Below are 22,296 nucleotides of genomic sequence, written 5' to 3'. Positions count from 1 at the left end.
GTGTCAGAATATCACATTGAGACGAAAAGGAGGGGGACATTTTACCCCCCCCCCCCCCCCGTGCTCCTGTAAAATCATGCTGTAGAAACGGATCCGTTAAAGGTAAGCTTGTGCATTCTCAGTACAGAGAGGTCCGACTCAGCGCCCTGACCGGCCGGCTGCCTTTGGTGTTATACAAAGAGTATGAAAGTGTAATATAAGAAAGCTACAGACGCAGGCTGATTTTTGGTATCTTTGCAATCCCCAGGCTCCCCTAAGCTCTGGGACACCCGGTTATAAATAAATCATCTTTCCTCCCCCCATTTCAGCACCCCCCTCCCCCCACCAGTCCGTCCCAGGTTCTTATCTGTGCCAGGATCAATATCTCTTAACATCTCACTTATTTTATTACTGCTTTTGGTTTTCTGGGGCTGATCGAGAGTTTCTCAAGAGGAAATCTTTGGTTTTGCTTAAGTGTCCGTGACATTTAATCATGATTTTCCTTGCAGTTTAATTCCGGCCAGTCCATCACCTAATCCACCTCGATTGATTCGCCACTCTCACTGACCGGTTTGCACTCGTTGGGCATCCGCTGGTGTCTGCTCAGCTGGGTGGCCTGTGTGAAGCTCCTGTCACATCGCTCGCACCTGCGGGGGAGAGGGGTGGGACACAAGAGATCCAAAGGAAGCTCAGAGCCCATTACACACACATACACATTCACCCCCCCCTCACACTGAGGCCAGGCTGCTCTAATGCCAGCTGACACTTGAAAGCATTGACAGACCCTGCAGAGGCCTGAAGGGTGTAATTGGTACCCAGGCCTCAGTCCTTGATGGTGAAGATGGGAGGAGATGCTACAGGCTGCTCAGCAGGGGGGGGCTGTCAATAATTCCAGTGGGGGGGGTCCCTGGGGAGACCTGCTCAGTTAAGGTGCGTATCATCGTCCTTTCTAACCGACAGCAGACTGAGAGTGGGGACCCCGCAGGCCAACCGTCAAAGAGACCGTCTCCTGCTGCGTTTTGGGAGTCGCTAGGTGTACAGTGGCAATCTGCTGCCCCTGCCCGTTCTCCCCAGGCTCTGCCATCCAGAGATACGGGCGTGTTATTAAAAAAAATGTTTGCCTTCCTGCTAACTGTCCCAATTATGGCACCTGCATGCCACAGGCCATTAAAACAGACTTAAAACATGTCAGCAGATAAAAATCGAGCGATTTGTTCTGGGTAAGTTGCCCCGCTGTGTTTTCAGGTGTAGCTTTTATCTGGCTGATTACCTGAGATAACAGTCCATGGAGATGCATGGCCGATAAACAGGCTCTACAAGGAGATGGAGGCTTGACTCTCTGGCTGCTTGGATGATATCCAGCTGATCCTCTGACCTTTCAATTTCTGTCCATACACTGTATGTATATGCAGAGGTGGATAGTTCAGGTCCAGAGAGTACAAGTCCAGACCAAGATTTTGTTTCAAGCAACCAGTTGAGTCCTCTGTCACCGCGAATCTTTATACTCAACTGGTTGGTTGAAACAAAATCTTGGCCTGGACTTTTACTTTCTGCACCTGAACTACCCACCTATGTAAAGTATAATAGTGCCTCATAGTGCTATTTACTGTCGTAAATGGATGAAGGGCAGCAAGGCCTCGTACGGCGAGTGCGTGGGCCGGTCCAGACAGCCAAAGTTGCAGACCTCATCCAAAATGATCTAAGTAATGTTTCACAGCGGAGTCATGACAAACGTGAAACGCCAGCTTTAATCTATCAACCATAGATTCAGCTCAATGACAATAACTCAGCCATATTGACTGGCTAAAGATTTCTGCTGTGTATTCATTAATGTCTTTGTGAGCTCCCCACCCCCCCGGAGCATTTGAAATGCTGATGACACATTTGTGCAGCACTGATTGCTTATTAGAAAGCTGATTTGTTGCAGTACCCCCTCCAAATGAGGCTCCTTCCAGCACTTGAAAGGTGCGTGAATTGGGGGAGGGGTGTTACATTTGATGGTGATCTCTCAGTACGAAACACCAGGCTTTAACAGCTGTTTCGGAGCTCCGACCTGCACCGGTCGATCTTACAGGCAACAGAGATAGCCGCCCGGCACGCAGTCTTCAGAGTGGGACATTGACGTAGCAAACCCCTCCCCCCCCACAATGTGAAATTGGGCAGTGATGTTTGCTAGGGTTGGGTTGCCTTGGGTTAAGCCTTCCTAGGGCACCACATGTGCTTGGAGAGGCCCTGGATCCGGCAGTAGCACAAGTGCCAAAGTACAGACACTGACAAACACCCAACGTGACCCTTTGTTACGTCACCCGAAAAAACGAACAGCCGCAGAGCGAGCAAAAACAGAAACGTCGCTCGTGTCGGACATAATAAAAACATGACAATGTGTTTTCATTTCTTTTTCTTAAAAAGGGGGGGGTGGGTCGCCCTGGAGTTAAAATAAATTTTCTATGAATTATGTGTCCAGCTTATGATGGAATGATAATCATCAGCTATGATTAACCATGGTAACAATAACAAGAAGTTCAGCCCTGGGGTCCCGCCTCTCCCCCGACGCGAAGCTGACATATGAAGCGTGTTCAAGGCCTCGCTATCACTTATCTTTCACATCGCTGCTGTTTTTCCTTCACGGTTCCTCGTAATGTGGTCGGCTGTTGTTCTCCTGCCTGTGTTTGAGCCGAGTGCTTTTATGATGATGGATTATCAAAGGGGGCCACGCTGCACATCCTCTTCAGCGAGTGTTACAGTAAGCAATCCGATAGCCTTAATTAGACCTGCATGGTGGCCTTATTGAAAACATGACAGACGTTTGGTGTTGAAAAAAATTGGAGTCAACAGGGTCAGGCATAAGTAACGACCATTAAATTAAAAGAAATCTATTATCCACTTTGACCCCTTAACTTATTCAATTAATTACAAGAATCTATTTACACTGTATCACATATAGCATTGGTCAGATGCTGGGAAATATGTCGAGATGGATTACGGCTCCTACTAAAGCGAGACCGAGGCAAAGAGAGGATCAGCTTTGGGGTGACCAGCCCTAGTGTCTGAGGTGGGATCTGCATTCTGTCAGTTACTGATAAATTTACACCTGATGTGATACAATCCAAACGGTTATTTAGTTGAGGGAAGCCAGACAATTGTTGACCTACACTTTGCTTGCCGACATTCAGGGGCGCTCTGTTGTTCCGAAAGGACTCTTTGACCACACCCACAAGCTGTCAGTCAATTCCTACATATGAATACTTTTTTCTATCCCTGCTTGTCCTTTTCAGGGCTGTGGGGGTCCAAAGCCTATCCTGGAAGTTACGGGCACAAGGCACAAGTAAAGTCATTCTGAAGATTCGTAAACATTCTAACTATAAGGAAACACCCAAGGTTGATAAGCAGTCACTTGCTTCCATGATTATCAGACTTAAAGGCATCTAAAACCCTCCCCAGCCATCTTCTATACTGCTCATCCAGTACACGGTCACGGAGACACGAAAAAATGTTTTGGAAAAAGGGGGCATGGCGGTGCAGTGATTAACACTGTTGCTTCACACCTCTGGGACCAACGTTTGAGTTTCCACCATGGCTCCATGTGTGTGGAGTTTGCATGTTCTGCCTGTGTTGTCATGGGGTTTCCTCCAGCTACTCCGGTTTCCCCCCACAGTCCAATGAATGGTGAGTGAGTGTGCCCTGTGATGGGTTGACGCCCCATCCTGGGTTGTTCCCTGCTTTGTGCAGATCCCCTGTGACCCTGAATAGGACAACCGGTTTCAGAAGATGGATATTCTGACAGGGGATTTCAGCACAAACTGCAAGGTGGGAAATGTCCAAATATTCAATGATTTAATTATAGTTTAATGGCAGAAACTATGCTGGATGTAAGAACACCTGTGTTAGCCTTGAAGAAAATCCTTCCTGCTGTGGTAGCCTTGAGCAATATTCTTCCTGCTGTGGTAGCCTTGATTTTACAGGTTTCCTGATACATAAGAACACCTGTGCTATCCTTGAGTGAGGTTCTTCATGCTGTGGTAGCCTTGCTCTTTCAGAGTTCCTGCTAAATTAAAACACCTGTGCTAGCCTTGAGTGAGGTTCTTCATGCTGTGCTAGCCTATATCAGAGTTCCTGCTAAATTAAAACACCTGTGCTAGCCCTGAGCGAGGTTCTTCCTGCTGTGGTAGCATTGAGTGAAGTTTTTAACAGACTACCTGGCCTAACTGCATTAAAATGTGTAACTGATAAATAACGGCAGTTAATTATGCAGGTGAAGAACACCCATTGGGTGGGTTTGGTTGCTATGGATGGTGTCCCAGCCACATCACAGTGATCTGTGAGGCATCAGAGGAGACGGTGGTACTCACTGTTACTTACTTGAATGGCTTCTCCCCAGTGTGAGTGCGGATGTGGTTGTTAAGGGTGGTTGCCCCGGCGAATGCCCGGCCACAGTATCCGCATTTAAAGGGCCGGTCACTGGAGTGGGTCACCACGTGGTTACGCAGTTCGGACGGCTGGGAGAAGGACTGGGAGCAGTGGCCGCACTGGTAAGGCCTGTTGACATGAAGGGGGGTGGGATGACACAGGGCACCAGTTACCATGGCAGCGTGACCCTCGTTAAAAATGTTCCGCCGGAGATGTGACCGTCCGTCAGCGGTGACAATGACATTCCTTTAACCTCAGCCCTCTCCTCCCTGCACATTAAAAGCCATAATGATCTCTCTTAATCCCAATTAGTCATGGAAAGGTGATGACAAACCACACATTTATCGATGATCAGAGGGCACAAAAGGAGGCACTTACGGGGGTAATTAGAGTAATTGACTATTCAGCTGAGCGCCATCAATCACATTATTTCTCCAATTAAATTAGCAAACCCACAAGGCCGAAATCATCAGTGTTTTTGTTTGCCATGCTGAACACAGCCGACGCAACAGCCTCTGACCCCCAGAGCAGCTAAAGATGGTGATTTAAAAAGAAACCTTGAAAGAAAAGCATAGATCAAGAAACACAGAGAGTCTTCAGTGAGGTATCAGGACTCGGCATGAGTCCCTGTAGAAAGTGTTTCCAGGGGCATTAAGGGACAGACACACAGGTTAAATACACCATGTCCCATTCCTTAGGGCTCCAGGATTGGTTATTAATGTCTAATAATTAACTATGAAGCAATAAAAGAATTTCATAGGATATACAAAGTATCGATTCTTTCATTCAGGAGAATATAAAGAACTGTTTAACTGCTGCGTTTGCAACTGTTAATATAATTTAAATAATATGCACAATGTCAGTTTAAATATACATTAGGGGTTTCATTTAAATGTACCACGTACAAAACCGCATCTCATCCCTCCATCCATCCATCCATCCATCCATTTCCCAAAATTTCACATCACTAACGAACATTAATACCGTACCAGTTTACATGTAAGAAACCTAAAATGCATGCATCCGCTTCTCCTTGCCAGGGTCACGGGGTTGTGGAGTGGGGGTTGTAGGCTGTGTTGATCAATTGCAGGGCATTTTTAAAATCATAGCTATTCCAGTTTAAGCAGTGTACACACCTAGGGTGATTTTAACTTGACTTTGGCAGAAATGGCAGATGGAATGGTGACTCTGAGGTGAGCCAGCTGTGCCTGCAGTCAGATGGTTGCTGGTTCGAATCCCGTGAATCTCGGGGGTGATCCTACTCCATTGGGAGCTCTTGAGCAAAGCCATTTACCTGCATTTGCTTCACCCTGGGTATGATGTTATCCTACATCCAGCCCTATGAGCAGGTCCTCTAACTTTAGGACTGATCCAGTTGGCATTGCAGCCACTGGAAAAAAACTCACACTGTTCCATTCAGAACAGTGTGGGTCTGAGGTATCACTTGCTGCATGGCTATGCTCGGGATCTCATTGCTGAGGTTGCGTGGTGGGTGTGGCTACAGTCTGTCATCAGCACATTGCTCCTTACGAAATCAGACGTCGTTTGAAAGCCTTCAACGTTTGACCGCAACAGTTTAGCATCCGGAGTAACTCCCGCACAGATCACATGTAAGTGAATTAGGGAGACCTCTGTTTGTTTATTAGAGCCTATTTTCAAATGCAGGTCGCTGCTCGTATTGTATGATTCAGACTATTTGTCTGGTGGATTTTCTGTGAAGCTGCTATTGACTGGGGTGTTTTTGAGTGATTAATGTGCGGATTCTGGTTATTACCGAGGCGATTGGTGATTAATGCCCGGTTATTGTTTATTACAGCAGAGAGCCCTGCAGCCACAGACTGGCGACAGGGTGATCCTTGTGTACAGACACACATAACAGGCATTGTACACCCACAACACACACCTTACACACAGGGCAGTATATACAGAACAGACACACATAACAGGCACTGTACACCCACAGCACACACTGTACGCACAGTGCAGTGTATACAGTACAGATGCACAGAATAGACACTGTAAACCCACAGCACACTCTACAGACAGTGCAGTGTATACAGTACAGACACACAGAACAGACACTGTACACCCACAGCACACTCTACAGACAGTGCAGTGTATACAGTACAGACACAGAGAACAGGAACTGTACACCCACAGCAGACACACTGTACACACAGTGCAGTACATACAGTACAGACACACAGAACAGGCACTATACACCCACAGCACACTCTACACACAGTGCTGTATATTCAATTCAGCAAAAAAGTTTCTAGTTAGTTCTTCTTTCACCTATCTGAACATACAGTAATAGTGATTGAGTTAATTCCCAGCCAATACTATTAGCACACCAGAATGTAACATACAGTATCTTCTGTACATATCACTACTAACTAAACGTAAAACATGTGATCTAACTGCCTAATCTCTGTAACCGTTTGACCATTAGGTTAACAATGACAGCATAATTATGTGGGTGACATTCAGGGATTTAATATTAGGGGTTACATACTGCAGTGTTTTGCCTTGTAATCTGAGACCTTAAATGAGCTGTGTAATCTCCATATTTCATTAAAGTCCTTATTCATTAGAATGACAACATCGATGCATAATCAATGATTTATTAAATTACTGTGCTGGAAATATTTACTGCAGGTATTGAGAGGTCTTGGTTTGTGGGTATTGATTAAAATACTAAATGTGACAAACACAATGGTGCCTCCCATTCACAAATTGTGGTAATTAAGAGAGCTAAAAATAAATTACCACAGAGGACACCTTCATTATCAGCTGGCCTTAAGCACTGAGCAGTCATATGGGCTTAGGCAGGAAGATTCTGAGATCCGTGTCAATATTTCCGTGGACGGCTGGGATCCTTTAAGCCGTTAACTTAGAGAAAGTGACTACAGCTTAGAGTGTCTAAGTGTAGAGTGTGTTCTCATATATGTACTGGTGTCAGGATCCATTATAGGTCATTCAAGCACAGTGAAACTTCCCTGGCAGCCTGAGATCTTCCTCTACATGCAGTGAAATCTCCACAGCAGCCTGACATAATTCTTTACATGCAGTAAAACCACCTCAGCAGCCTGAGATGTTCCTCTGCACAGTGGAATTTCCTGAGCAGCCTGAGCTGTTCCTCTACATACAGTGGAACCTCCAGAGCAGCTGAGATGTTCGTCTACCTGCAGTGAAACATCCTCAGCAACCTGAGATATTCCTCTACCCACAGTAAAACCTCCACAACAGCTGAGATGTTCCTCAACGCAGAGTGAAACCTCCACAGCAAACTGAGATATCCCTCTATCTGCAGTGAAACCTCCACAGCAGCCTGAGATGTTCCTCTGTGCACAGTGAAATCTCTACAACAGTCTAAAATGATCCTCTATACAATTAAACCTGCACAGCAGCTTGAGATTTCTGGATACGAACCTCACAGAATGTGGTTTCCTCAGTCAAACACACCAGGCAGTGAATCAGCTGGCTTCTCCATGGTCCAGAGGCTGGAGGAGTGTGCTTTTGATTATGAGTCCAATGTGGCATGAGAACATGAGCCCCGCCAGCCGACCTGAGCTGAAAATTTGACAGGCCACTCCTCATTCGCCACGTGAATATGCATACACTCATCTGTATTGGCTTGTGAGGCCTGATCTGAAACCCAGAGGTTTCACTCAAGTTAAATCCTGGTAGGATCACTCCAATACTCCTGTTAATGGGATTTCGAACCAGTCAGTGACCACCAATTTAGCAGTGTCAAAACACCTGTGTTTTACTGCATGAGCATCTATTGTACACAACAGCATCTAGATTTCAGGTACAGACATCAATGACGTAAAACCCAGTATTGGTTACTACTGGGATAATGGGTAAGGGCACAGAGGCTGTAAGTACAGGCAGGGTTGATGGTATAGGAGGTATTATGTTAACTGTCAAAAACCACATTTTTCAAAAAGCACGTAAGTAATATTTATTATTATAATCCTAACAGGGGCGGCATGCTGATTTCCCACCTGCAGTGGTTTTATAGAGTTTGCATATGCAACCTGCATCCATGTGGGTTTCCACCAGCTTCTCTGGGTTCCTCCTTCAGTCCTCCTGTACCTTTTCCACTAACGGCCATGTACCGCAGCGAGGACGTCTTTTTTTTAGCAACACCTGCAAACCCATCAGGGAAGCCTCCTAAGATCAGGGTCTCCATAGCGGAACACAAGCTGTCCTTATAGCCCCACTCAGCTTGGGCTGCAATGGTTACTCTCCCATTGAATAGAGTAATTGGATTACATAAGTTCACCAAAAAAGTAGGTAATATATCCATGTGGAGGAGACCTTGAGTTCGTGCCCAAAATTCGAGAGGCTGAATATAGTCACTACTCTCCAGGATCTTCAGCTTCTTTACTAGCTTAGCTGGTATCAACGGACCCTCCACCCAACATTTTCAAGTCCTTATCAGCAGGTTTCTGTTTTGAAGACCAGCAGATAATGGCAGCTGGACCCCCGCAGACAAGGCTTGCTCACCTATGATTAAGAATATTGAAGCATTCATCACTGGGGAGGAGTACCTTCTGTTTTCTGTGCCCAGATGGTTCTGCAGTGATCGTGTCTCAGAGGAGCCGAGCCCAGCCGATAGTCAGGGAAATAAACAGGTTCTTGAACATTTACATGGAGCTTCAGCACAACACAAAGGTTCTTGACTTGGTATTTATCGCATTCTACACCAATATGCTTATGGTCCACTGAAGCCCAGTGTCCATCAACTTGGCCTACAAAAGAAGTGCAGGGCAGTGCTGGGTTTTTCAGAACATAAGAGAACCACACAACACAACATATGGAATCAACCCTCATCAATGCACACCAAACCTTCTTAACACTTGCGTGCATGTTCCCAGACCTTCATAATGCTTGTGCACATGTTCCCAAATGCTCATCACTGCACATGTGCACGTTACTGACCCTCATTAATCTATATTTGCATGTGATCAATGTGATCAGTGTACCACTGTACTCCAGTACACTTTCCGTAGAATGATTGAGTAAGAAGGGATCCCATGTTCACCCCCCAAGAGTGTCTTAGTGGGGAATTCCACAGGAAATGTCTCCTTTAGTGATGCCACGGGAAACTCCTCTGTTACTGACTGCACTTATAAACTCTGCATCAATAAGCATGCATAAGCAGAAATGCCAAAGAACACAGTGTAGAATATTTTAATGCAGATATATTAGACTATTTACTGGGTGTAGAAGCTGTTCCTCCAAATATCCAGACCTCAATTCCCTTGTTCAGCTGAATTTGATCTGCACCCCAGAGCCATAAAGTTGGATATTGACAAACCCTCACATTGACTTCAACTCCTCAGTATCCAGGCAACATTTTTCTTCGGTATGAATATTAGTTTATTGAATAAGTGGCATGTGTTTTCCTCCACATCACAGTTGGGGTGGGTATTTCTCTGAAGAAAAACAGCACTAAGCAGAAATTTCCAATATATCCCTCAACATCTTTAATTAAGTTTTGAGATGTTACATACTGCATCTGAACCATAAAAGCGCTGTGACGGTGGGTGGGTCACACTGACACTAATTTCATTGGTTTAGAGGAAAATTACCATGTTGGGTGCTTGTGTGTGTGTTTGTGTGTCTGCATTTCCTGCACTTCATTATGAACAAGCTTAGACTTACATCCAAATAATAAAATTAATCATAAGAAAACAGCCACTGGGACTTATTGTCAGAGTAAGTGCTGTGACAGACACTACTGTATACCCTGTCGTTTAGTGATGTTAACACTGCTCTCTGCTACTCAATAATGAACACTCCTGCTCACTGATAATCACTCCTGCTCACTGATACTCACTGATAATCACTCCTGCTTACCACTACTCACTAATGATCACCCCTGCTCAGTGATATTTACTGATGATCACTCCTGTGCACTGCTATTCATTCATGATCACTCCCATCCACTGCTATTCGCTGATCATTTCTGTGCACCGCCATTCACTGATGATCACACCCATTCACTGCTATTCACTCATAAGTACTCCTGGTCACTGCTGTGCATTGCTGTTCACCGATGATCACTGCTATTCACTGATTAATGCTGTGTGACTTGCCATACCCTAAATGCACCACAAACCTTTGACTATTTCTGCTGTAATAACATCAAATGCTGAATACCACAGTGTTTGTCTCATTATGGAAATAGAAGAAAGTGTTCGTATAATAAAACTTCCAAGCATTAGTGTGTTGGAAACCTTGTTGTAAACCTAAGTGGGATTGGATCACAAAAAAATAAACCGATGTTGCGGACAGGAAACCGGAGCCCAACGAACACAATTTGGACTCACAGCCCTCTCCGTTCTTATGTCTGAAAGTTCGTAAGTTGAAAGTTCGTAAGTAGAGGAGCGTCTGTATATAGGTGAGTTGGCTGATAAACGTGCATTATTTACATTTAAAGTGTGAATGGCTTGTGCACCATTTACTCCATAAAGGTGGGTTTTGTTTTTTGAATTTTTTGTTTTATTGTTAATTTTATGATCCCTTCTGAGAGTCCAAAGATTATTTAAATTGTATATAAGTATCCATTGTGACTGTTTGTGCCAGGAATGCTTTAAGACAAGTCGCACTGATGAATTATAAATGCATACAAACAAGGACACAAAGCAAAACAAAGACGAATGGGTCAGAGTGAAGCTTCATTATGATGAAGACATGACTGTCAACACGTCTGTCAACATGGTTGTCAATGTCTGTTAGGACATCTGTCACCATTTATGTTAACATGACTCTCAACAAGTCTGTCAACATGGCTGTCAATGTCTGTCAACACATTTGTCACCTCGACTGTCAACACAGCTGTCAATGTCTGTCAACACATTTGTCACCTCGACTGTCAACACAGCTGTCAATGTCTGTCAACACATTTGTCACCTCGACTGTCAACACAGCTGTCAATGTCTGTCAACACATTTGTCACCTCGACTGTCAACACAGCTGTCAATGTCTGTCAACACATTTGTCACCTCGACTGTCAACACAGCTGTCAATGTCTGTCAACACATTTGTCACCTCGACTGTCAACACAGCTGTCAATGTCTGTCAACACATTTATCACCTCGACTGTCAACACAGCTGTCAATGTCTGTCAACACATTTATCACCTCGACTGTCAACACAGCTGTCAATGTCTGTCAACACATTTGTCACCTCGACTGTCAACACAGCTGTCAATGTCTGTCAACACATTTGTCACCACAACTGTCAACATCGTTGTCAATGTCTGTTACCACATCTGTCACTATTTCTGTTAACATGACTGTCAACATGTCTGTTAACAGGGCTGTCAGTCTGTCAGCTTGATTGTGAACATGTTTGTTACCATGACTATCAACATGATTACCAATGTCTGTTAGCATACGTTGTCACGTTATCTGTTGACATGACTGAGAACATGGCTGTCAATTTCTGTCAACATGACTGTGAACAAATGTGTCAACATTGCTTTCAACATGACCATAAAGGTCTGTTAACCTGTCTATAAACACGTCTTTCAAATACATCTGTCAACATAGCCATCAGGTCGGATGTCACCATGACTCATTAGATCAGCAGGTCTGATTGTCAAAAATTCTATCAAACCATGAAAGACAAGCATCATTCCTGTCAGCATGTCAGTCAACAGGTCTGCCAGCATGCTGGACGGCATGTTTTTCAGTATGCTAGTTAGTCTACTGGTTAGAATGATTTTCAGTATGCTAGTTAGTATGCTAGATAGCATGTTTTTCAGTATGCTATAGTTAGCATGCTGGTTAGCCCAAGGATGCCAAATTTGGTCAGCTGGCTGGATTGATATTTTCAATTTTACATGCATGTAACAGCTTTATTACCTTGTAAATAGCGTATAGGGTTTGGAAACTACCCCAATGCTTTTGGTGTAGCTAATTTTAAGTTTATAACGGAATAATATAGATTTGCTGTAAGAATTTATTGTGTGAGAGTTGGCAACCCTGCATAGCCTTCTGGTTGGCATGCCAGTGATTATGCCAGTCTTCAGAGAGCTCCTCACCTGTCCGGGTTCTGCGTGCACACGTGCATCTGGAGCAGGATGCGCTGGGTGAAGGTCTTGAAGCACTGACCGCACTTCCAGAGGTGCCAGTCGCTGAACTCTGTGCTCAACTGGCTGGTGGAGGTAGGACTGGCCAGCACGCGCTGCTGGTTCTTGTTGCTGCCCAGGGGGCCGAACCCGGAGTCGGCAGAGCCCGGCTTCTCGAGCAGGGCAAAGTTGCGAGCACAGGGCGAGTGGGGGAAGACCATGGAGCGGAGCGCCGCTATCACCGGTAGCCCGGGCGGCTTGCCCCCTTTCCCGAAGGCCTGCAGGCTGTCCTGCTTAGTCAAGGCCTCCACCACAGTGGCCGGCACGTTCACTGGAGGGTGACAAAACAGAGGCGGGCATTGTTAACGCAGCAGGTGACGGGCATGTTAAGTACACGGTCACTTACAGAGCTTAAAGGAGCACAACTCCAGCCGATTAAACAAACACTAGATAGTCTGACATTAACTAGGATTCTTAAAATCTATGAAACATCAAAAATGGCTTCATCACGCTGCCCACTCTCCATGGCTCATTATTTTGTAAAGTGTGTGTTTTTAATGCACTTTTACAGGATGTACACCAATAAACAGATTAATCTAATCACCAATGAACATCATTTGTCTCCTTCGGAGAGCTCACCTGCTAAATTGATCTGGCCCCAATATGGGCGTGGGCTGGATAATTACGTCATTTGTAAGGGGCTGCTGGGTAATATCGACATGTGCACTTCACTCCTCGGATATCTGTCATGTGTTTTGCTAAGCAAACCATAAACACAAATCTGTCTGCGGTCTGTTATGAAATGCAGAAAAATATCAACTGTGTTTACAAAGTTTTGCAGTGTTTGACATTTTCGGAGTTGTTTCTTTGTTTACAGTTGTTTATGAAAAATGCGTCTACAGTTCAAAAATCCCTCTTGAACGAAGACAGTTCACCCCCCCCCCCCCCCCCCCCCATGAAAAGAAAGGTCCAGAAATAATCAAGCTGGGACCAGCTGTCCTCAGTCACAAGGGCGTCTCCGCAGGGTGTGTCAGAACCCAGATGAACTTCATACTCTGCTGGCTACTGAATCTCAGAGCATAATATTTAAATTGCTGTCTATTTACACTCGAACAGCTGGACACGGAAAGCAACTGCTTTCGGTGGGCTTTTAATGAACATATGTTAGCCTTCCTGCCTCCATTCCTTGATCATTTACTACAGTAGTCAAAGCAAAGCAACAATTCAGTAAACAAAAATCTGTAAACAAAAGGAGCTCAGTCTTTCCAGTCTTTGTTGTAACAGCTTATTGTGTACAGTAGAGGGGATTTTCTGATATATATATATATATATATATATATATATATATATATATATATATATACACACACACACACACACACACACACACACACACACACACACTTTAAGCGTAACTTTATACACTACATTTACAGTGAGCAAAGGAAGTTCGTTGGCTGCTCATTTAAGACTTTCAGCCCCAGATGATCCAGCAAATGGTTCTGACGATTTATCTACTCAAAGGTCCACTGTACTGTAAGTGCAGCCATACACTGTGCTAACGAAGGTTCACACTCTCTGCTGTGTCCTGTTTGGACACAAACCTTCAGCCGATACCTTTGCAACTGTAAACCTTTCTACCCAATCGAAGGTTACAGACTTCTAATAAAACAAATATTTCTTGCTCTTCACCCCCCCCCAGAATCCATCTCTTCTACGTGCAGAATTCCTTTAAGCAGGAGAGTAAGAAGGGTTTGAACTCAACGCCACTCCTGGGTGGTCCTACGCTCTCCCTTCCTTTCCATAACGCCGGATTAACGGATGTCATAGATGCACTGAAAGTGAGGATAACGTCAATCATGGCAGGAAACTCAACAGAACGACTGTAACCGGACCTTGTGCAAATAATTAAATCATCCCTACAAATTTGCAGGCACTGTGGAAGGTAAACAAAATGTGAAATCAAGTCAGTCATCTTGTAAATTTACTTGCGTTCAGTAAAATAAAGAGTCGCTAATGAAAACCGCTCAGAAAAAAAAACTCGAACAATACCAGAACAAGTGGAGCACAGCGGCGTGTCCCACGTGCATCTAATTATCGAACACATTTCATTGTGCAGAGCTGCTGTCCAGCCAAAAATATCCCTGAGTTACACAGCGTCTCACAGGGCAGCTTAGTCTCTTCTTGCGGCAGCACGTGTTTGCGTACACAAGGTCTGAGGATTACAGTAGCTTTAGAGCAAGCAGCCCGGAAGCGTGTCTGTCTGAGCCGAGCCTCTGCAGTGACCTGAGGTCTTTCATTCCAAAACACAGTCAAACTTGTTTACACTGCTCTAACAAGGCCATGGGGCGCGCACTGTCGACTGCTTATGCAACGATTTTTATTTCTGATGAGCAGAGGAAAACTGCAAAAGTGAAATACACATTTTCCCAGAAGATTCAGGGCGATTCATCTGCAGACGACGATCTACGTCATCAGCGAAAAACTGTGTCATGCATTCCTCGACGCTCTTCCGCCAGCACACTGATGACCGACGCTACGCTCTCCAAGGCTTCACCTCCGCATTGAAGCTTGTCTCTAACCATATGCCGATATACATATCTAACTTTGAAAAACAACATTCCAATATACAGAATTTATGGTAAAAGGGCTTTTCCCAGAAATGCTGCAGGCTTCGGAAAATCAAACGACAATGCTTCTGGGGAATAACATAAAACGTGAGCCACAGTCCAGGCAGCAACACCAAGCAAACACTACATTACATCGTTATCAAAGAACACAAAGAAACTAAAGACCTACTGAAAACACGCTTATGTGACGGCTTTTAACTTTCTATTGACTATTTCAAGAACATTCCAGGCTTCCGTTCCTAAAGAATTTAGAGAAAATCCAGACAGCATCATCTACAGCCCATAATAAAGATGGATGAGATGAGACTGTTTGGTGGTGATCTTCTCCTCTAACCTGATGCAGCTCCTGCTATGATACTATCCCGACATCTGTGATGTGTATTTACTGTTGCTATACATACAAAACCGTCCCCATAAGCTTTCAGCGACGGGGTTATGTTAAAAACATAGCAGCAACAGCTTTTGCTCTTTCAGGTCTCCTACTGGGATGGGATGCTAGATGATGCCTCTGCGAGCAAGTCAACGAATGCCTGCGGAGGAAGGGAAGCGCACATCTAAGACCCTGTGATGAGTCAAAACAGAAAGCAGCAGCATCCTGTCCGTGCCTTTCTTCTGGTACTGAATATTTCACTTTGTATGTAATATTTCACGTGTGATTTTTCTGCATTATTACTTCGTATTTCTATGCTGGGCTTCGATCCTCATTGTTAAAACATCCAACACGTAATACAATAGGAAATTTTAAACAATAGGGACAAAGTTTCTCTTACAGTTTTGCTTCCTGATCAGATTACCCTAGCAACATCTCAGCACGTTGGTGTAATTGTGTAAACTCACACAGGGAAACTTTGAATATTGATTCGATTTGTCAATGCTCCTTAAAAAGAACCCTTTATCTCGCCTAAATTAAACACTCGTTGACAACAGTTAGCCCTGATGATTTACTCTATTTAATTACAGTATAAAAACTTGGGCTGGACTTTACTCCAGGGTTCTGCTATCGATCGTTTCTGGTGATTCTGCCAGAGGATAAAGAAGAGGCCAGATCACAGCGGTACCTGACAGAAGGAGTGCAGTAAATTCTGAAGACACTTTGAGGAACAGCAGCTGAGATGGACACTGGGAAACCTCACAGAGGGTGAGATACGTTATTTCTTCCCAAGGCGTTATCGTTTAAACATTGTTCTCACTGTAATGTCCATTGTGTCTGTTCTGTGTTCTATATCTGACACTATCACTGTAAGCCTGTATCTCTAGCTGCACTATTATTATAAATGATGGAGAGTAAGGTGAACCTCTGGAAAGCCTCCTCCAGCAGATCTCCTTGGATCTGAGACTGGCCCACATTCAGTCTACAGAGTCCAGTCCAACATAAGAAGGTTAAACACAAAAATAACCAGGTATAACTTTCTAATAAGCGAATGCTGACTGAAAACTTGAAGAATTACAAACACTGGTCTTTTTTGGTTTTTAATTAGAATTAGGTGATCAGTGTTGTCCTCTACATTTAACCCATATGTCACATCATGACATAGCAGGGGGCAGCTAATTCAGCGCCCGGGGAGCAGTGCTTGGGGGGGTACCTTGCTCAGGGTACCTCAGTGGTGCCTTGCTGGTTGGGGAGTTGAACCAGCAATCTTTCAATTACAAGTACGCTTCCTTAACCATTAAGCCACCACTGCCTGCTAAGCACTACACCGTCGGGTGGGGTGAAAGTCGGAACAGGCGGCTCCATCTAGTTGAACTTGTGGTCCTTCTGACCACATCTACAGCTGCAAGCACCACATGACGCCATTGTGACCGGCGTGAATGAGGCGTCTCTCTCCAGGGCGCTAACTCAGCAACACAACCACACCCCAGCCAGAGACACCGTAGCCTGACAATGAATTGTTTACTACGTTCGTGGAGGATTGTTATTACATTAACTGTCAGAATTCATAACGTCGAAATGTCTAGACTACAAGATCAAGCTGTTCTTGATGCCCCATTAGGGAGGTTTCACGTGTTTTGGAGCACAAAGAAGCACGCGGACAGAGAGAAGTGAAGGTGGGTGTCACGGTGATTCATGCTACAGCGGATCAGGGAAGAGACACCCCTGGAAAAGGCACGCGCCGTACCAAATGCAAAACTCCCGTGCATGTAACCCAAAGGTTATTGTGTCCCGAATCCTACAAGGGTTCGAATCGAGGTGGAAAGACTAACCTGAGCGGTAATGACACATAAACTACACCATTACAATGACACCATGAATGCGACGCTTTGGAAGGGGTGCGGCCGGCAGACAAAGCCACAGAACCGCAAGTGACCGTGAGTTTGGAACGTAGGGGGCTGTTGCACGGCAAAGTGGACGGGATGCTTGTGCGTGGCGTAGAAGGAGCTTACGGTTCTCATCCTGTGCAACGCACTGCAGGGGGATCCCGAAGAAGGACGTGTAGCTGTCATTGTACCAGACGAGGAGCTCCGTGCCACGGGGGATGTCCATGCAGGCCCGGTAGAATATACACGACCTATGGAGAAAGAGCACTCACACCTCAGCATCTGAAAAGCAGGACACGCTACAGACAGCACATTTATATACCTACGCATGCGTGTGCATGTCAGAGGAGGCCGTAAAAGTACACAGCTGAAGCTCAGTGCACACATGACAGAAAAACACACACGTTACCCTTACAGATTAGGGGTGTTAAATGTCATGGCAACCACGTGCTTTTCTGTTCTGAGTATGTTTGTATTCCTCCGAATTCGTGTGCTATGACTTTGATGGTTAACACCAATTGGGAAGGCTGTGTTTACTATGGCATGCCCCCCCTCCCCCTCCCGGCCCCACATGTGTCATCGTTACACTCCCAGAATCACGTCAGATTTTTCTCTCGCGGGGGGGGGTGGCGGTGGGGGCAAAACGCCACAGCAGGTAATGAGCCGAAGTTCAACGGGTAAAAAATGTGGAGGCTCGGCCAGGATCGCCTTTTAATGAAGCGGTAAGCGGTCGAAGGCCCCGGCCCGTCGCCATGGCAGTGAGGCATGTGCCCACAAGGCCGCCCCTGGCAGCGGCGACACCGATCAATACAGACGGCGAGCGCGGCGTGACTCCCAGAATGCAGCGGGCCCGGAATAATGGGGGTCCTTATTCATCCGCTTTAAATATATCACTAACAATAATAAAAAAGAAAATTCGACAAATATTTGACAAAATCTGCGCTTTGGTCCCGGCAGAGCGGCTCTGTGGATTTTATGGATTCTTTCCACCATGACACATCTATAAATCACCCGGATCCGGGGCCCACAGAAAAACAGGGCCTCCACAGCGGCGCGGCCTCGGCGGGCCCCATGACGCCCCGTCTGGGCTCGGCCCGGCCGAACATAAACACCGCGGATAAACGCGAGTGGGGGGCAGCCGAACAGCCCGGCCGGCAGCTGAAAGACCCGTGTTTACAGAGCCATGGGTGGCCGGGCACAGGGTCGGGGACGCGTAGCTGCACGCCCGCCGCTTACGGGCCGACCTGCCGTGGCCAGAACATGCGTATCAAAGGCATTTCTCTGCGTTTGGGTAATATTCCCCAAGCTAACACTTATTTATTGTTGTGGTTGGATGAGTCATAAAGCGGGCAGTGGGGCGTCCCCATGCAGGGCGTCCCCAAGCAGGGCGTCCCCAAGCAGGGCGTCCCCAAGCAGGGCGTCCCCAAGCAGGGAAACGGGTGCGACGTGCCAGCGCACATTATTGTCTGAGCGAAACCCAAACAGGCCGCCCGGGGTGAATCCATCATGGCCGCTTTGAAGGGGAGTCCATTCAGGATCAGCATAACGGAGTGTGTGCAACTCAAACCAGCTGGAGGCTCGAGGTGGTCACCTTTGACCCCAAAGACGGAACCATGTGTGGGTGGGGCCTGCTGGTCCTTCCCCAGGATCTGTCTTAATCTCACTCTACTTTTCCAAACTCTTTGCCTTTACAAATAGCGTCACTGTCATCCATGTTTAAAAAGTTTCGACTTTTAACGACGTTTTACATTTTTGTCCTTCTCCTTGCCTTTCTGACATCTTAAATACTGAAAAGGTTCTTATTTATATGCATGGCTGTGCTGAAATCCTGTACAAAGTAAACTTGGAAAATTCCACAAATCAAACAGTTGAAATTGCTGATATTTCTGTGCAGGATCTAATTAAATTTCCTGCTGATATGCTGATTTCTGTGCATGATCCATATTAATTAAATTTCCTGCTGATATGCTGATTTCTGTGCATGATCCCTATCAATTAAATTTCCTGCTGATATGCTGATTTCTGTGCATGATCCCTATTAATTAAATTTCCTGCTGATATGCTGATTTCTGTGCATGATCCCTATCAATTAAATTTCCTGCTGATATGCTGATTTCTGTGCATGATCCCTATTAATTAAATGAACTGCTGATATAATGATTTGTGTGTATCATCCATGTTAATTACACCTACTGCTGATATGAGGATTTCAGTGCATGATCCCAGTTAATTAAACGTACTGCTGATATGCAGATTTCTGTGCATTATCCTTGCTAATTAACTGCTGATATGATGTGTTCTGTGCATCACCCTTGTTAATTAACTATTGATATGTTGATTTCTCTGCATTTTCCCTGTTAATTAAATTGATTTCACTGCTACTATTTACATGCATTATCATTGCTAATTAAATAAACTGCTGATATGTTAATTCTGCGCATTGTACTTGTTCATTACATGAAATAAACATTGGTGATTTTGTTTTTCTTGACTACGTTAATGGCATCACTGCAGGATGGCAGGGCGCGAGTCGGAGTCCTGGTTCGGTTTGCTGTTCGTGTCGTTACACTCGTATCGCATTTCTCCCATTGCGATGCCTGCATTGCGGTTGGCCACCAAACAGCCTTGGACTCGTCCTCATTCTTTCACCCTGATGCTCTCCATGCAAGTTTTAATATGAAAGTGAAATGCTGAATTTGTTGGATATTTCCAGTGGTCAGAAATACGATGCCTTCACAATGATATAGATACTGTATGATGATTAGATATAATGAATCTTTTTAACATCCAATTGTAGGTTTGATTAGCATCAGGCAGCACATTCCAGGCTGCCATTTCCGTACTGTTCTTCCGAACTTGCCAAGGGAAAGACTTACGCTTTTCTGCTTTGGTTTTCCAAACACCCAGAATGGATCATGATGGGAATTTTAGGGAAGCTAATCTGTGTGACCGTCCAGGTGAGCCTTCAGTTTGTATGCTATTCTCAGGAAAAAAGGCATCGACATCTCATGCTGTCAACCAAACAGTCACGCCTACTTAGCATTCATTAGCGTTGCCGCCGGTTCCGGTCCACATGCAGTCTGTACCTGTACTGGACCACCATCATGTTCTGCTCTCCACAGTGTCGCGCACAGCGGATGTACCTCATCCAGCTGGACTTGCTGGGCTCATTGCCGTCGATAAAGTGCTGTAACGTGCCTTCCTGGTCGTAGATCTGAAGGACAGGGAGCGGGTTAGCATACAGACAGCTAGCAGCATAACACACAATGCAGGGCCTGTAGAGTGGGCCTGCATGGACTGCTTGGAGATGTTTACTACCTAAGGATAGTCACCCTACCTATGTTTACTACTTAGGGATAGTTACCCTACCTATTTTTACTACTTAGGGATAGTTACCTTACCTACGTTTACTGCTTAGGGATAGTTACCCTACCTATGTTTACTACCTAAGGATAGTTACCCTACCTATGTTTACTACCTAAGGATAGTTACCCTACCTATGTTTACTACTTAGGGATAGTTACCTTACCTATGTTTACAGCTTAGGGATAGTTACCCTACCTATGTTTACTACTTAGGGATAGTTACCTTACCTACGCTTACTACTTAGGGATAGTCACCCTACCTATGTTTACTACTTAGGGATAGTCACCCTACCTACGTTTACTACTTAGGGATAGTCACCCTACCTACGTTTACTACTTAGGGATAGTTACCCTACCTACATTTACTACTTAGGGATAGTCACCCTACCTATGTTTACTACTTAGGGATAGTCACCCTACCTATGTTTACTACTTAGGGATAGTCACCCTACCTATGTTTACTACTTAGGGATAGTCACCCTACCTATGTTTACTACTTAGGGATAGTTACCCTACCTATGTTTACAGCTTAGGGATAGTTACCCTACCTATGTTTACAGCTTAGGGATAGTTACCTTACCTATGTTTACTGCTTAGGGATAGTTACCTTACCTATGTTTACTACTTAGGGATAGTTACCCTACCTATGTTTACTACTTAGGGATAGTTACCGGCAGTCTGCACCTGGTGGACCTGACATGGTACATTATAGTTGTACTTCAGGCAACAAACTTGAGCAGATATTCCAAAATATAAAATGATACACACTAAGGCATCTTCAATAAGAATAGTTGTAGTTAATAGTGTAAAACAGGGCTAAACAGCACTAGTGGTAATTTATAGCACAGTACAAGAGTAACAGCACTAGTGATAGTTAACAGTATAGAACAGAGGTTAACAGCCCTTTCCACATAATCTTCAGGGCCCTGAGCAAAAGTTGTCCACTTAATTTCAGTTGGGCTGAGCGGCATTCCCGTCTGAGTGGAGCACATTCAGCTGACGCCTTTGAAGACGGATGTGTGATTCGGTCAGTATATACACTTATTGATTCCCAAGCCTCTCTGTGTTCCTCAGTGACAGACGTCCTTCTTCTGAAGACCTGCTCGCCTGGACACAGCATTTAGCCCTCAGTGGAACTACAGCATCATACCAAGGGTGGCCAGCGTGGCCTGATAGCAGGGAGTTAGTTACAGCTGACATGAAATCAGGCCCGAGTCAAAAGGATTTAGGGCAGAACCTGTGGGCTGGTGAGCCAATATGGAAGTCATGCAATTAGAATGTGCTTCCCAGCTAGCTATGCCTCAGAAGAGAATCGGATCGGTCCCCTCGCTCTTTGAGTCTCTTTTCAAGCCACCAGAGAGATAAATGAAATTGACCTGCCGATGGCACCCAGGTGGCTATTAAACACATCAAAGTGCCGCAGAGACACGGGCAGGAGCCTTTGGTGTCCTGACAGCCCGTCGCTGGCTTTTCGGGATGCATCAGGCTGAAGCCTCGCATACCAGCTTACAGCTGTGCCATTTTGGCAAAAGTGTTGCCCCCATGAGGTGGGCGGAGGAACTGCAAGGCC

At 45.2% G+C, this 22,296-nt stretch overlaps 1 protein-coding gene across 3 annotated transcripts in view; it reads right to left on the bottom strand.

Annotated features, from left to right (window-relative positions):
* prdm6 (PR domain containing 6) overlaps window positions 1-22,296 on the bottom strand; it is a 42,746-nt gene continuing 20,450 nt past the window's right edge. The window contains exons 4-8 of one of the 3 annotated variants that reach the window (XM_049004406.1): window positions 20,448-20,575; window positions 17,488-17,612; window positions 12,449-12,806; window positions 4,329-4,515; window positions 1-626 (exon numbers count right to left, since the gene is read on the bottom strand). In XM_049004406.1, the coding sequence (XP_048860363.1) occupies window positions 4,335-4,515; window positions 12,449-12,806; window positions 17,488-17,612; window positions 20,448-20,575 (792 nt within the window). In that variant the 3' untranslated portion in view covers window positions 1-626; window positions 4,329-4,334. The remainder of the gene's footprint in view (window positions 627-4,328; window positions 4,516-12,448; window positions 12,807-17,487; window positions 17,613-20,447; window positions 20,576-22,296) is intronic. The other 2 variants (XM_049004393.1, XM_049004400.1) reach the window with 2 other exon arrangements.

Source organism: Brienomyrus brachyistius, chromosome 2, assembly GCF_023856365.1.
Source record: "Brienomyrus brachyistius isolate T26 chromosome 2, BBRACH_0.4, whole genome shotgun sequence".
In the NCBI taxonomy this organism is placed as follows: domain Eukaryota; kingdom Metazoa; phylum Chordata; class Actinopteri; order Osteoglossiformes; family Mormyridae; genus Brienomyrus; species Brienomyrus brachyistius.
Note: the sequence above shows the minus strand (reverse complement) of the source record. Positions and strands in the feature narration are given on the sequence as shown.